This window comes from Trichomycterus rosablanca, chromosome 6 (genome assembly GCF_030014385.1).
Source record: "Trichomycterus rosablanca isolate fTriRos1 chromosome 6, fTriRos1.hap1, whole genome shotgun sequence".
Taxonomy (NCBI): Eukaryota; Metazoa; Chordata; class Actinopteri; order Siluriformes; family Trichomycteridae; genus Trichomycterus; species Trichomycterus rosablanca.
This window is the reverse complement of record NC_085993.1, coordinates 1091702-1108737: the sequence shown is the minus strand read 5'-3', so window position 1 is coordinate 1108737 and position 17036 is coordinate 1091702. Positions and strand designations below refer to the sequence as shown.

Sequence of the window (17036 nt, the reverse complement as noted above, 5' to 3'; positions counted from 1 at the left end):
ATTCAATTGTATATTTCTAATTATTTGACATGATTTTTGCTCAGTCTGTCTTATATACACCACTGACATTCTAAAACACTGTGTGCTGCACACATCTGTAACATTTCACCACACACTCACGTTGTTTTCGTGCTGTGTTTTGTCTGTTGAAGCCAGATTTCGGTTTACTTGTCTGCACCCGTTGACTGTACCCCCATCCTAAATTTTACTCCATATTTTCACTCCTGTTTGTGCTTGTAATCAAATTTAGATCCGTTAAGAGCAGATAACTTGTTGCGCCGCTTCTTTCTGACCTCCTGGCACCAGAACACAGAACAGAACCACAGTGGAGGTTAAAACTTAGTAATCCAATGTCTTAAACATTAAACATTAAACACTTGCTTTATTTTAGCATTCACATTTGAGGTCATTTAAGGATGGACTTTCTGTTGAAAGTCCAGCCACAGCACCTCAGTAGAGTTTAAGACGTCACCAGACCATGAAGACACGCAGAGGTGGATTAGCTCACTTTATTTGATGTACAGGGTGAGTCAAAAAGTGATGAAAATGACATATCTGAATACCCCAGCAAGTAATGGGTGAGGGCCTATCTTTTAGGCTATGTCTGGAACATGGCCGCCATCTTGAAAGCCGCCATATTGGATCAAGGGCAAGTTTTTCCAATGGGAAGGTGGTCATGTAGCATATCAAAGAAGACCAGAATTTTCTCAGAAATCGATTGCAGCAATCAGATTTGCAATATATCTTGTGGTTCAACAAAACTTTTGTTGTTGGTTAGGCCAATTTTTATGTCAGTGGTGAGGTCAACCGCCAGAACGTGAGGTACTGGAGTGACAAAAACCCTCACTGGACGGCAGACACCAAAGTCGTAGGTAACCCGTGTAATGGGACCCATTTTCAGACCCTAAATGTTCAGCGCTACCTGACAATGCTACAGGAAAAAGTGTTCCCATCCATTCTGACCGAAGATGGCAGTCTCCCCTGTTATTTCCAACAGGATGGGGCTCCACCACACTACGGAGCAGGTGTTCGTCAGTGGCTGGATATTCAATTCCCTGGTCATTGGATTGGCCGTCGTGGTCCTGTGGAATGGCCGCCCAGATCACCCGACCTCACACCACTCGACTTTTATCTCTGGGGTCATCTCAAACAAATCCGCAACAAACACCAGCTTCAGCACCGCATCGTGGAGGTTTGTGACAGCATTTCTCCAGAGATTCTCATGCGGGTTCATAACGATTGGATCCAGCGCCTTCAGCTCTGTGTTCGGCACCGGGGACGACACACCGAACACGTCAAATAGCCGTGCTTTACATGGAACATTCCCGGATGTTGTTGCAATTTTCTGTGTTGATAACTTTTGAACCACAAGAGAAATTGCAAATCTGATCGCGGCAATCGATTTCTGAGAAGATTCTGGTCGTCTTTGATACGCTACATGACCACCTTCCCATTGGAATAACTTGCCCTTGATCCAATATGGCGGCATTCAAGATGGCGGCCATGTCCCTCACCCATTACTTGCTGGGGTATTCAGATATGTCATTTTCCCTTTCTTTTCTGAACCAAAAGAGTGTCCTGCGACTTTTGACTCACCCTGTATATTCCGAATGCACTGAATCACAGACTGATGACCAAACCCTAAAGCAGTGAGGTAGTTCCACAACATCACTCTACCACCACGTGTAACATTTAGCATCATGTTCCCAATGTGGAATGCTGCTGACACCACAAATGATTAAAATGACTATTTAATGGGGTTACAGATCAAGTCAAGTCAAGTCAAGTCAACTTTATTTATATAGCGCTTTTTACAATATACATTGTCTCAAAGCAACTTTACAAAATCCAGGACCAACAGATACAAAAACCCCTGTTGAGCAAGCCGAGGGCGACTGTGGCAAGGAAAAACTCCCTGAAAATTACAGGAAGAAACCTTGAGAGGAACCAGACTCAACAGGGCCCATCCTTCTTGGGTGGTCTGGAGGATACTTTAAATAAATACACGATTTACACAAATCATACAAACACAGAATTGAATGATCTAAAAGTCATACAGTGGTAATAAATAGATAAATAAACAATTAAATAATAATAGAGTTGTTATCCGCTCTAGTCTTCAATAAAGTCTGTAGTGATTTCTTGTCGTTGCAATTACTCCAGACCCGTCACATCTGACAGGAGCAGCATCGTTGTCCCGGCAGTCTCGACTTTAATCCTTAACCTCGGCGGGTAAACAGGTTTCCATCAGAATGCCCTCGGGGTAAAACAACAGAGAATGTAGTTAATAATGTACAATGCTAGTTGACAAACAGTTTTACAGAGAGTTTTAGACTCCGGCAGCCCTAATTATTACAGCATAACTAAAAGGGAGAGCGAGCAGGTAACAAGGTCATGAAGGCTTTCACAGGACATCAGCGCCCACCTCTCCTACCCAAACCAGAGTGATTGGACAAGAGAGGCAGAACGACAGCGACCCAACATCCCTGATCACCACAAGTTTCTATGACCAAGAACCCCCAAGCTCTGCGCCTTTGTCTATACTAATCAAAAGCCTGAGAAAATAAATATGTTTTCAGTTTAGACTTAAACATTGAGACTGTGTCCGAATACCGAACAGAGGCAGGAAGATTATTCCAGAGTTGTGGAGCTTTGTAAGAAAATGCTCTTCCACCAGCTTTGGTCTTTTTAATTTTAGGAACTATAAGTAACCCTGCATCTTGTGAACGAAGTGGACGTGCTGGGTTGTAGTAATTAATAAGCTCACTCAGATACTGTGGAGCCAGACCATGTAGCGCTTTATAGGTTAGTAAAAGTATTTTGTAATCAATGCGAAATTTAACTGGCAGCCAGTGTAGAGATGATAGAACAGGAGTGATATGATCAAATTTTTTAGTTCTAGTTAGCACTCGAGCTGCTGCATTTTGAACTAACTGGAGTTTGTTTAAGGATCTACCAGAGCATCCAGTTAGAAGAGCATTACAATAATCTAACCGAGAAGTTATAAACGCATGGATCAGTTTTTCGGCGTCATTAACAGATAGTATATTTCTTATTTTAGAGATATTACGCAAATGATAGAAAGCAACTCTAGTAATATTATTAATGTGTGTATCAAAGGAGAGATCTGAATCTATTGTGACACCTAAGTTTTTTACATCTGGGCTGGGAGTAACAGAGAACGTGTTTAAGTTTAGCACCAGGTTAGACAACTTGTCTCTTGCAGCTTTAGAGCCAACAAGTAAAACCTCAGTTTTATCTGAATTAAGTAAAAGAAAATTACACGACATCCAGTTTTTTATGTCGTTTACACAATCTTCTATCTTACTGATTGTGTCAGTATCATTTGGTTTGGCTGATATATACAGCTGTGTGTCATCTGCATAGCAGTGAAAGTTTATGCCATGTTTATGAATAATTTCACCTAGTGGAAGCATATAGAGTGTAAATAATAGCGGTCCAAGTACCGACCCCTGTGGAACACCACACTTTACTTTTGTAGTTTCTGAGCATTTATTATTTACATAAACGAATTGAGAGCGGTCAGTCAAATATGATTGAAACCAAGAGAGTGCGAGTCCTTTAACACCTACTGTATTTTCTAGCCTCTCCAGTAAAATGTTATGATCGACCGTATCAAACGCTGCACTAAGATCTAATAGAACAAGAAAAGAGACACATCCATTATCAGAAGACATTAACAACTCGTTAACTACTCTAATTAATGCGGTTTCGGTACTATGGTTGGGTCTAAATCCTGATTGAAATTTTTCATGAATACAATTTTCATTCAAATAAGAACATAGCTGTTTGGAAACGACTTTTTCTAATATCTTTGAGACAAAAGGAAGGTTTGAAATTGGCCTATAATTAGATAAAACATGTGGATCAAGATTAGGTTTTTTAATCAGGGGTTTAATAACAGCACTTTTAAACAATTTAGGTACATACCCAAGGCTAAGGGATGCATTGATTAATGTAAGCAGGGGCTCTACAATAGCTGGGAGTAAATCTTTAAGTAAACGAGTTGGAACAGGATCGAGTATACACGATGATGACTTCGATGATTTAATCAACACAGTTAGTTCATTTTGGGAGATTGGATTAAAGGAATTTAGTTGGATTAACTCGTTACTATTATCACCAATGCTGCTCGGAGTGAGTCCATACTTAACATTGGCAAGTGACACACTCTGACTCTGAAGTCGTATTTTTTCTATCTTGTCATTAAAGAATTTTAAAAAATCATCACTGGTACAGTCGGGCGGTATATTAGATTCAGTTTCATTGACGTTTTTAGTTAATTTGGACACTGTCTCAAAAAGGAATCTAGGATTGTTTTTATTTTTCTCTATTAGGGATGAATAATATAAAGATTTAGCTTTTATAAGTGCATGTTTATACTCAGTTAGAGCATCTTTCCAAGCAATCTTATACACCTCCAGTGTAGTGTGACGCCACTTACGTTCTAATTTCCGTGCTGCTTGTTTAAGTGCGCATGTGTGGTCATTGTACCAAGGAGCAAGTTTTTTCTCCCTAATCAGTTTAGTTTTGAGTGGGGCTACGTTATCTAAGGTTGTGCGCAGTACGGTCTCTAGGTTTTGAGTTGCCTGATCTAGTTCTTTAGGTTCTGATGCTGATATATTTGGTAATTCTGGTAGGCAGTTTATGAACGCTGCTGCAGTTGCAGATGTAATAGTGCGCTTACATTTAAAACGATTTGGTTGCTGTATATTATTGGACAGGGACACTTCATATATTAGTAGGGAGTGATCAGAGATTAAGTCATTCTGTGGTATAATTTCCAGGTTGTCTATGTTTATACCATAAGTAAGTATTAAATCTAAGGTATGTTTACAGCGGTGAGTGGGTCCTGTTACATTTTGGGTGATGCCTAAGGATTCTAAAATAGAATCAAACGCAATTTTGAGTGGATTACACTTATCCTCATAATGAATATTAAAGTCACCAACAATTAAAGCTTTCTTAGTTGATAAGACTAATTTAGAAAGAAAATCGGCAAATTCGTTAAGAAATTGATAAGACTAATTTAGAAAGAAAATCGGCAAATTCGTTAAGAAATTCTGAGTAAGGACCAGGGGGTCGATAAACAGTAACCAGTTTAAACATACTATTTTTATCAGATGAACATTTATTGGTTATGTCAGAGATAAGAACTTCAAACGAGTTTGTTATGGGAGATGATTTTACAGTAAGACCTATGTCTTTATCATAAATTGCGGCTATTCCTCCACCACGACCGCTAAGACGTGGCTTATGTTCATAACTGTAACCCGGAGGAGATGCTTCATTTAAACCTAGATACTCATCAGGTCTAGCCCAGGTCTCGGTTAAACACAGGGCACTAAGACAATTATCTGTAATTATTTCATTTACAATTACTGTTTTGCATGCAAGTGACCTGATGTTTAGAAGTCCTAACTTTAGTTTAACTTTACTAGGGTTTTCATGATGCTCATTTAGATTAATTTTAATTAAGTTATTATGACATACTTTTTGATTTTGTTTTGGCTTACACCTGCCACGGTAAACAGACACAGTCTCAATGGTTTGTGACCAAAGATCAGTCTTTGCTAAGGCCACATTTAGGTCCTGTTAGGTTATATTTAAATTTTTTAGCATTCAACTTACATTTATGACTGAACATGCAAGCAACTAAGGGTTTAAGGCCTTGTTTATGGGTCCAACAGTGGCAACTTGACAGTAGTGAGGATTGAACCAGCAACCTTCTGATAAGTAGTCTAGTAGCTTAACCACTGAGCTACCGCTGCCCTGTTGGAAATGCTTAAAGATGTCGGTGACAAATTAATTTACTATTTATTTATTTCTAAACATTGGGGTTCTTGGCAAATCGTCTTGAGCTTTCCTGAAGTGTCCATCTAACAGACGGTCAGTTCTAGTTCGTGTCCAGTAATAATTTGTGGTTCTATCAATTTTCCACTTGTTATTGTACAATAGTGGGATGGTGAAGATGTTTTAAATGCATTTTCTCCTCAGTTTCCCTCCCAATTTATTCGTATCCATTTCCACTATAGTGTTTTACCTCTACTGGTGCAGACCTCCATTCCTGACCGAGAAGGGTCGTAACTAACACACGCCCCCTCCGACACGTGTGCAGTACCGACCGCTTCTTTTCACCTGCACCAGGTGGGTTCATACGGAGATCCGTATCGGGCACGGAGAGTCACGCACTGATCTCCATTATCCCCCGTCTTGGCTCTATGTTAATTGTGGTTGAATAATTTTGTGGTTAAATAATTTTATCCTGGTCAGGGTCGCAGTTGGTTCGATTCATTGGGTGAAGTCCATCACAGTGCGTGCACACACACACACACACACACACACACACACACGGTAATTTCTATTAGCTTCAATTGACCTAACTGCATGTGGGAGGAAACCCGCACACATACAAGGAGAACATGCAAACTCCACACAGAAAGGATCCTGGGGAATCGAATCCAGGACCTTCAGGCTGTGAGGCAACAGCGCTACCCACTGTGCAACCATGCCACCCTCCTGTAGTATCATGTTCTGTTGAATCACATCTACATTATTTCCAAAAGTCTCATAATTAAAACAGAAACACACTGAAGCTTTCTGACGTTGCATAAGTTCCACATTTATTTTTGATCAGACGTTTAGATCTTTGCTTTGCAAAAATTGGACTCCAACACTCGAAAAATAAAAACATTAAACAACCGCCGGGTAACAGCCGCACGCTACAATATTCACAGCAATCATGTGTTACAGAGCAAAATAAGCCACCAGCGTAGAAAAATCAGGCAAGTGAAGCGAGATGAAGAGGGAAGCACACGGACGAACGACGACGAGCGGATCCATCGTTCTTCTCCTCCACCAGGACGCTGAAAGTTCTGTCAGGGCTTCAGGACGTGCAAACATCTCAACCACACATTTACTGCGCTTTTATTTTCATTTCTTTTGTTACACATAAAATAATAATAATTATAACAAGAAGAAGATCTGGTTCATGCTCAAGTGATTCGATTCCAGCTCATCCTGATAACTCGGAAAATGCAGCTTGTGCTGTTTAGCTAGAACAGATTCATTTATTTATTTATTTATTTATTTTATTAACTGTTCGTTTGTTTCGCACGACTTTATCCTGGTCAGGGTCGCTCATATAGTTCTGACTGCACGTCTTTGGACTTCAACCAGAAAGGGATCGAACCCTGAGAGTTCCTGTTTTGAGGTGCCGCTACCCAGTCCACCACAGTGTTCTGAATGCATTTATCCTTTATCCTGGTTACTCATTTAGTCCTGACTGTATGTCTCTGGACTCCAAACAGAAAGTACCTTGGGTGCCCGGCCGGGGAATCAAACCCGGGGACTTCCTGCTGTGAAGCGCCGCTACCCAGTCCACCACAGTGCTCTGAATGCATTCAGACGGAACTCATTTTATTGTCTAGTATGATTATTAGAAGCCAGTTTTAGTAAGTAATTACTTGCACGTAGCATAAACGTCCACTACGGTAAAATCCAGACACTGGATCCATTTATTTTCACCCACTGCTTCACCCTGATTAGGGTTGCGGTGGGTCCTGCACCACACTGAAACGCTCATGTAAGCGGATTGAACCTAGAACCAATTTATTATTGTATTGTTTGTTTGTTTTGCACGACTTTATCCTGGTCAGGGCCGCTCATATAGTTCTAACTGTGCGTCTCTGGACTCCACACAGAAAGAACCTTGGGTGTCCGGCTGGGGAATCGAACCCGGGTGCTTCTTGCTGTGAAGTCCACCACAGTGCTCTGAATGCATTCAGACGGAACTCAAATTTTATCGTCTGGTAGCAGTTAGTACATAAATTTGTCGGGGGTGGGTCCGGTGCCACCTCGTGTAAGCGGACTGAACCTAGGTCCCTAAGACCCGTGTTGCTGTGCAGCACCTACTGTTACAAATCCCACCGTGAACGTTAAATCTTTAAATGAAGGTGATTTTTTCAGGTTCCATTTTTACAGTTTGTGATACGTGTAATGTGATGCTAGTTCCGATGTTTTAAAATTGTTCGTGTTTTTGGGTTTACCAGTAGTTTCATGATATTTCTGTTATTAAGATCAATAAAAATATAATCCAGCGTAGTTGTAAATAGCTGGTCCAGAGCACGATGCTAAACATTTATTTATTTATTTTTACTATTTTCTTCCTTCGTTTTCCTTCAGTTTAGTCATAGCCAGTTCCTCTTCCTCTGCTGGAGACCCCGATGACGTACGAGGAGGGTATATTCTCCTGACATGCCCTCCCTCTGACGCGTGAGCGCTCCATCGACCCCTTCTTATTCGCCTGTACTTCAGTTGATCGGCGCGTGAGGTCACGGGCTGATCTCCACGTTCCTCCACTTCTATACACAGCCTCGAAGACCCCGCCCCTCCTTTTTAGTCCCGTCTTTTCCCACCCAGCAGACTAGCGGCTGATTTTGTCTGCTGTTCAGCTGACTGGTAGCAGAGCTGAGATTCCAATTCAAACAGTTGCTGTTAATGCTGTTTTATCTGTTGTACAATAATGCATGATTTTCCAGGGTGGCAAGGATGTGCTGAGCATGCTCAGTAGGTCTGTGGCCTCGGTCGTGCACGTGTCCACTAACAAACGGTCCACAGCCTCGGCCAAAGGTCACGAAAACAAACTGCAAACACTCATCTTAAAAATGAACCAGACCGGTCGAGTATGACCAGCGAGCCACCCAGTGCAGCGTGGGTACTGAACTTCACCCCAAACAGTCAACGACCGGTCAAACATCAAGCCGGCGGTCACAGTGCATCAAACCCGAGGGGGTCGTTACAGAAATACATTCCACGAATCCTAAACTCACAGTTCACGCAGTCTAAGTGCCGACGTCACACGCCGCGGCGTACGAGGGAGGAGAAACGTCCCACAGTGCATCACATACCAGGATATGACAAGTCGGGTCTACAGGTCGATACGGTTCAGGTAATATTAAATAATAAATATTAAAGCAGCAAACAGGAAAACATTCCACACCTCGTCCTTCAGGGCTTAAAAACTGAGCCTGTCTGTTTACATCCGGCTCCGTCCCAAATAGCACATCTAGGTTTATTCAGAGTTATTTACATGTGACCTAAAGGAGGGTTTTCTTAAGCGACCCAGGCAACACAAACAATACATCTTTCTCTCTCTGTGGTTTACAAGCTGTAACATAAAGCCTCCACAAGGGGGCGTCCGCGTACATCCATCCATTCATTTTCTTATCCGCTTATCCAGTTAGGGTCGTGGTGGGGTGCTGGAGCCTATCCCAGCTTTTCAATGGGCGCAAGGCACACAGTAACACCCTGGATGGGATGCCAGTCCATCGCAGGGTCACACACATTCACCTATAGGGCAATTCAGTGTATCCAAGTAACCTGACTGCATGTTTTTGGACTGTTTGTTTTTGGAGGAAACCCACACAGACATGGGGAGAACATGCAAACTCCGCACAGAAAGGACCCAGACCACCACGCCTGGGGATCGAACTCAGGACCTTCTTGCTGTGAGGCGACGGTGCTACCCACTGAGCCACCGTGCCGCCCCGTCCGTGTACAGGTATATTTAATTAATATTATTATTATTTTTCTTTGAGATTCAGATTTTTTTAGCTTTCTTTCAACCCAGGGACCTAAAACATCCCAGAGGCAACACATGAGCCATTTCCTAGACTCTAAACACTCCAAACCCTAAATTTGGGGCTTGTGAAGGAGCTGAAGACACCCCAGGAACGAGGGTGAGGTGCTGCACTGATGAATAATAGAATTTGTAATATTTATGTCTACACACGTGTGCAGTACAGCAAAATTCCTTTTCCATGTACAGTATAGCGGCTTGATTGGAAGCTGGGGTCAGAGCCCAGGGTCAGCCGAGAGGGTCAAGGGCCTCGCTCAAGGACCCGACAGTGGCTGCATGGCCGAGCCGGGGTTTGAACCCACAGTCTTAAGATTGACAGTCCAACGCTCTACCCACTAGGCTCCCATTATCCCAAAGTGCCTTGATGCACACAGGCCATCAGGGATCTTCTCTATCTAGCTCTCGATACAGCTACACTATAGAGCCAAAAGTATTCGGACACCTGAATGTCAGCTTATTTAATAAACAAACAATATTAAAACAGAGCGACGCCCGTGCGATCTTTACAGTCTGTGTATGGGAATTTGTGCCCGCTCAGTCAAAACATGAAAGCGTGTGTGTTTGTACGGCTGGGCGCTGATCGATCAGTCGGTGTTCCGCTATTAGAATTACTAGTATTTTACCTGAACTAGTCCTTGCCTTAGTGTGTAGGTTGTAGGTTTTAGTTGTAGGGACGGTGGGAGCCTAGCAAACCATCGCTGAGATTCTAAACTCCTCGGGTCGTTGTAACCGGTCGCCTGGGCGCCATCTAGCGGGCACAATCGGCAGTGCCTGCAGCAGATACGTTTCTGCTAGGGCGGGATGACCGGACTATGTGGACGGGGTCTTCAAACGCTGTGTAAGGACCCTGATTAGCAGAGTGCGTAGGTGGAAAAGGGTTGCATGCGGGTCGGAGGAGGCGTGAGCAGCAATATACCCACATCGACTGCAATCAGGGACCCACCAGATAATAAATTGGGAGAAAATGGGAGAAAATGCAGAAATCGATAGGAAAAAATAATAATAATTAAATAAACGTGTACACGAGCACCCCCTTGTGGAGGCTTTATGCTACATCTTGTAATCCACAAGAGTAAGATGCATTGTTTGTGTTGGCTAGGTCGCTTAAAAAAAAGTTTGAAACACCCTGCACTAGTGGGTACAGCTGTGGGTACCAAGTGGAAGGTTGTGGGTCCGAATCCCGGCTCTGCCCTTAAGCAAAGCCCTAAACCCTCTCAGATCCAGGGGCGCCAAACAAGCCGTGATATGTAGAAAAGCTTCTCATTGTGCAGCACGTGTGTAGACGTACAGTATATATGATAAATAAATAAAGGCGTCCCATCTACCCTCGATTATTCGATTTTTATCCTATAAGCACTTGAATAATTACACCAACAGAGCACGACTGTTCCACCCTGTCGTAGTCGAAATGCGACGCACAATTTGGGACAGACCCGAACACCTCAGAACACCTCAGAGCGATATAATAAACGATTCAGCAGCAGCCGTCACGGCGTCGCCTCCGACGTCAACTATCCCCCTCCCCAAAAAACACCCCCAAAAACGTTCTGTGGCTCAGACAGGAAGAGCAGCACGAGGCGTAACGAAACCAAAAAGTGCCGTATGCTAACGATTGCACGAGACTTCAAAATAATCAACAAATATACAATGTAAAGAGATAAATCCTTATTAAATAAATAGCTAACCGGGCTGTAAAGTTCATCCACCTGTGATAAGATCATCAAGTGAGTAGAAGTGCATTCTAAAAATATTACAGTGGGTTATGATACGATCCAAACCCTCCAAACTATCAGATATGAAGAAGCTGATATGAGTTATGAGCTCCTGAAGTCGGTGTCGTATGTGTGTCACATTTCTTTGCCCTTGTTTGTATTTATATACGGCGTGTGTGTGTGTGTGGGGGGGGGGGGTATGGTATGGTACTAATACTGCTGAGATCCGTGGATCCAGGGTTCGAATCTCAGCGGTGCATTTTTACCCTACAAATGAGAACCTAATGACGTGATAGTTTAACATCTTTATGGGTCACGTAGCCCCCACACAGCATGAGGAGTGAAGGTCATCCGTGCCAGACAGGGCGAGTGCGGCTAGGTCGTTAGGTACGCAGGAGTGTGACGAGATTCAGAGACCGGGGATCTATTTACAACAGAATAAATAAAGTCTTTAGTTTTTGTGAACTTGATGGTTCGTGTTCGTCGTCTCAAGGCCTCATGTGTGTCGTTCTCCTCCTCGACAGCTTAGACCTGCAGAGAGAAACAACATCCAGATTTAATAGATTATAAGAATCTGTACATGTGTTAGAACCTACAGCTACAAGGACGAGGATGAGACACCAAAACGCGTCAGAAAATAATTATTTACTTTTTTTTCTATTTTTTATAAAATTATTCTGAATCTCAGGGACAGAACACTAAATCCTAAATAATATGTAATAAATAATATAATAATATATTTAAATATAATAAATAATATGTACTAAATAAATAATTAATTATATAAAATAACGTAAATAAATAATATAATATACTATAATAAATAATATGTAATAAATAATATGTAATAAATAATATAACAATATAATAAATTATATTAAATTATATGTAAATAAATAACATAATAATATATTTAAATATAATAAATAATATGTAATAAATAATATAATAATATATTTTAAAATAATAAATAATATGTAATAAATAATATAATAAAATATAATAAATAATATGTAATAAATAATATAATAAAATATAATAAATAATATGTAATAAATAATATAATGTATTTGTTTGCCTGTCTGTTTTTTGTACCCGTCTGTCTGTCTGCCTATCAGTGTCTGTATCTGTCTGTCTGTGTCTGTATTTGTCTGTCTGTTTGTCTGTCTGTGTCTCTCTGTCTTTCTCTGTCTTTCTGTTCATCTGTCTGTCTGTCTGTCTGTCTGTGTCTGTTTTTTGTACCCATCTGTCTATCTGTACCTGTCTATCTCTGTGTCTGTCTGTGTCTGTCTATCTTTTTGTGTCTGTCTTTCTGTTCATCTGTTTGTCTGTGTCTGTCTGCCTCTCCGTATCTGCCAGTCTGTCTCTGTCTTTCTGTTCATCTGTTTGTCTGTTTGTGTCTGCTTTTCTGTATCTGCCTGAATTGTTCTTTCTGTCTGTCTATCTGTCCGTCTATCTGTCTGTGTCAGTATGTCTGTACCTGAGTGTCTGTCTATCTATCTATCGGTCAGTCAGTCAGTCAGTCTGTCTGTCTGTCTGTCTGTCTGTCTGTCTGTCTGTCTGTCTGTCTGTCTGTCTGTCTGAATTTCTTATTTCATTCCTCAGATGCCGCTGCTTTGAAACCAACATAAAGAGAATAAACAATAATAATAAATACAAAAAGCTTTTTATTAGGTGACAGATAGATACTACAGTAGATGTATTGTTACTTAATAGTGTAATTCAATTTTGTATAAATCACGTCTTAATAAAACTTTTATTTATTTTTAAACTTAATTGTAATTGTATTATTTATAAGTTTTAAACTAGTTTAGCATCGCAGGATTCTGTGATAACCCTAAACTGTAGTTTAGACACGCTGTTTAAGGAACGCCTGTCCTCTCCGGTTATTTTGGGTTTGACGGGCGTACCTGATGGATCCAGCGAGGAGGGGGTTAAACGCGTACAGCCAGTCGTGCATCTCTTTATCGTTACCGGCCTGCAGCAGGATCCCACGATGCTCGGTGCACACGGCAAACGTGTAGGGGGTCTGGAACAGTTCAGAGGAAATAATAACGTACGTTTAATTATTTACATTAATAATTAAATTAAGACTCAACACTTTAGGGATGGAATCAACTCGGACTGCCAGGTGATATTCCGGCATCAGTGCCTGATCTTACCGGCACAGGGAGAACATGCAAACCTCACACAGAAATTACCCTGGGAAATCGAACCCAGGCCTTTCTTGCTGTGAAGTGGCAGCGGCACCCTCTGCACCACCATAATAAGGTAGATAGGAAAAGCTGGGGATCAGGGTTCGAATCTCAGCGGTGCTATCGGCCAGTCGGGCGTCTGCACAGACATGACGGGCTAATGTCCGAGAAAAGGGGGGGTAGGTGCACTTGTCAGTGCTCTCAGTGCAGGTCACAAGCCCGGATAGGAAGGGCATCTGGCGTAAAAACCGTACCGAGACCACCGTGGCAACAGCGAAAGTTTCTGACCTTGAGCATGGCCTGCTGGTCCTCGCTGTACTCCACCTGGGCGGAGGAGAGGTTGAGGATGGCTCGCTCCACCGTGTCCCGGTCCGAGTTGTAGATGTAGACGTACGGCCGGCGCACCACCACGTAGCGCCTCACCCACCCGTTAGCGTGCGGCTCCAGGAAGTGCAGGTAGCCTTTCTTCGACACGATGGGGCTGTAAATAACATAATAAACCGTTAATAAAACAGTCACACACACACACACAACAAAACGTATAACGTGAACGTATATACACACTGTATTGCCAATAGTATGTGGACACCCTGTAATGATCGAATTTAATTCTTCACTGACTCTATTGACTAAACAATGGGCACAAATCCCCACAGACACACACCAAAGTAGTGTGCAAACGCTTCCACGTGTCTGTCAGTGCCTGTTTCTGTCTGACTGTCTGTGAGTGTCTGTCTGTCAGTGTCTGTCTGTGTCTGTCGGTGTGAGTGTGTGTCAGCGTCAGTGTCTGTCTGTGTCTTTCAGTGTCTGTCAGTGTCTGACTGTCTATGTCTGTCAGTGCCTGTGTCTGTCTGTGTCTGTCAGTGTCTGACTGTCTATGTCTGTCAGTGCCTGTGTCTGTCTGTGCCTGTCAGTGTCTGACTATCTGTGTCTGTCTGTCAGTGTCTGTCTGTGTCTTTGTGTGTCTGTCTATGTCTGTCTGTCAGTGTCTGTAAGTTTCTGTCAGTTCTGACTGTCTGTGTCTGTCTGTAAGTGTCTATCAGTGTGTGTCATTGTCAGTGTCTGTCAGTGTCTGACTGTCTATGTCTGTCAGTGCCTGTCAGTGTGTGTCTGTGTCTGTCAGTGCCTGTGTCTGTCTGTGTCTGTCAGTGCCTGTGTCTGTCATTGTCTGTCAGTGCCTGTGTCTGTTTGTGTCATCATCAGTGTCTGTCAGTATTTGTCTATGTCTGTCAGTGCCTGTGTCAGTGTGTGCCTGTCAGTCAATGCCTGTGTCTGTCAGTGTGTCAGTGTCTGTCTGTCTGTGTCCATGTCTGTAAGTGTCTGTCAGTGTCTGACTGTCTGTGTTTCAGTGTCAATCAGTGTGTCAGCATCAGTGTTTGTGTCTGTCAGTGTCAGTGCCTGAGTCAGTGTATGTCTGTCTGTGAGTCTGTCTGTGTCTCAGTGCCTGTGTGTCTGTCAGTGCCTGTTTGAGTCTGTCAGTGCCTGTCTCTGTCTGACTGTCTGTCTGTCAGTGTCTTGTAGTGTCATTGCCTGTGTCAGTGTCTGTCTGTGCCTGTCTGTCTGTGTCTGTCAGTGTCAGTGCTTGTGTGTGTCTGTGCTTGTGTGTGTCTGTGCTTGTGTGTGTCTGTGCCTGTGCCTGTCTGTGTCTGTCTGTGTCTGTGTCTGTCTGTGTCTCTGTCTGTCTTTCTGTCCACCTGTCTGTCTGCTTGTTTATCAACCATGTCAGTGCTTTCACCAAGATCAATAAGGATACGAGCCCTGGTGAAAACTAAACCCAACTCAACACTTTAGGGATGGACTCAACTCAGATTCCAAGCGTCCACATACTGACCTGATCCGGATCTCTTGGATGTCGCAGACGAAGATGCGGGTCCTCAGTTTGGACTCTTGAGTGATGCTGTGGGGATTCTTGCCCTCTCCGTCGGGCGTCGAGTCGCGACTAGGGCTCACGGTACGGGAACGAGGTGCCGGAGGTCTGCATGAGGGTTCGGATTCACATTTTAAAACGTTTTCACAACAATGCTGCATTCACAAGCTGAAGATTTTGCAATTTGTGGTGTGCTTTATGCTGGGGGAATTCTCTGTGCCCGTATAAATAGGGCTGGCTTCATTGCATGTGATAGACACAAGAATAACAACAGGAACGTCTTAAGGACCTAAAAAGAGAATTATTCAACTTCAGCTCACAAGTGTGAAATGCTGAGTGCGGCTGACCTGAGCTGAGCGCCGGTGCTGTATCTTCCCTCCACCAGCGACGGACAGGTCGTGGACGGCGTGAGTGTTTTGAGCTCCGAGATGGAGGTGGAATCTCTCATCAGAGTCACTGACATTTCACTCAGCTAAAACACACACACACACACACACACACACACACACACACAGATAACACGTATTAATTTAAAGTGTACAAACGATGTCCTTCCGCTTAGAACCCACAGGGGGCGCCAATGGACATTTTTGAAAAAAGGTAGATAAAATTACACATGATCTAATACAGTATTTTAATAAATGAATAAATAAACTTCTCAGCATGATATAATTCATTAGTTTAGGTTATTTGTTACATTTAAAAATAGTGACCGGCTATAAGGACCCCCTGACCTGCCGTCCGGTCAGCTTACCTTGCTCTCGCTGGCGCTCACACACACGTGGCTGTACTCTCTGTTGAAGGTGTGTGTGAGCAGACGCAAACACTGAAAGAAAACATGCAAAGAGTTTAAATAATAAAATCCTTATATGTGGCTATATATACAGTGTATCACAAAAGTGAGTACACCCCTCACATTTCTGCAAATATTTTATTATATCTTTTCATGGGACAACACTATAGACATGAAACTTGGATATAACTTAGAGTAGTCAGTGTACAGCTTGTATAGCAGTGTAGATTTACTGTCTTCTGAAAATAACTCAACACACAGCCATTAATGTCTAAATGGCTGGACACAGAAGTGAGTACACCCCACAGTGAACATGTCCAAATGGTGCCCAAAGTGTCAATATTTTGTGTGACCACCATTATTATCCAGCACTGCCTTAACCCTCCTGGGCATGGAATTCACCAGAGCTGCACAGGTTGCTACTGGAATCCTCTTCCACTCCTCCATGATGACATCACGGAGCTGGTGGATGTTAGACACCTTGAACTCCTCCACCTTCCACTTGAGGATGCGCCACAGGTGCTCAATTGGGTTTAGTCCATCACCTTTACCTTCAGCTTCCTCAGCAAGGCAGTTGTCATCTTGGAGGTTGTGTTTGGGGTCGTTATCCTGTTGGAAAACTGCCATGAGGCCCAGTTTTCGAAGGGAGGAGATCATGCTCTGTTTCAGAATGTCACAGTACATGTTGGAATTCATGTTTCCCTCAATGAACTGAAGCTCCCCAGTGCCAGCAACACTCATGCAGCCCAAGACCATGATGCTACCACCACCATGCTTGACTGTAGGCAAGATACAGTTGTCTTGGTAC

The 17036-nt window shown here is 42.8% G+C and overlaps 1 protein-coding gene across 11 annotated transcripts in view; it reads right to left on the bottom strand.

Moving 5' to 3' along the window:
- Window positions 1–6618: 6618 nt before the first annotated feature.
- kif1aa (kinesin family member 1Aa) overlaps window positions 6619–17036 on the bottom strand; it is an 80919-nt gene continuing 70501 nt past the window's right edge. For all 11 annotated transcript variants that reach the window (XM_062997215.1, XM_062997218.1, XM_062997220.1 and 8 more), the window contains 6 exons: window positions 16190–16261; window positions 15783–15907; window positions 15400–15543; window positions 13857–14049; window positions 13284–13402; window positions 6619–11904 (listed from right to left, as the gene is read on the bottom strand). In XM_062997215.1, coding sequence (XP_062853285.1) covers window positions 11862–11904; window positions 13284–13402; window positions 13857–14049; window positions 15400–15543; window positions 15783–15907; window positions 16190–16261 — 696 coding nt within the window. In that variant the 3' untranslated portion in view covers window positions 6619–11861. The remainder of the gene's footprint in view (window positions 11905–13283; window positions 13403–13856; window positions 14050–15399; window positions 15544–15782; window positions 15908–16189; window positions 16262–17036) is intronic.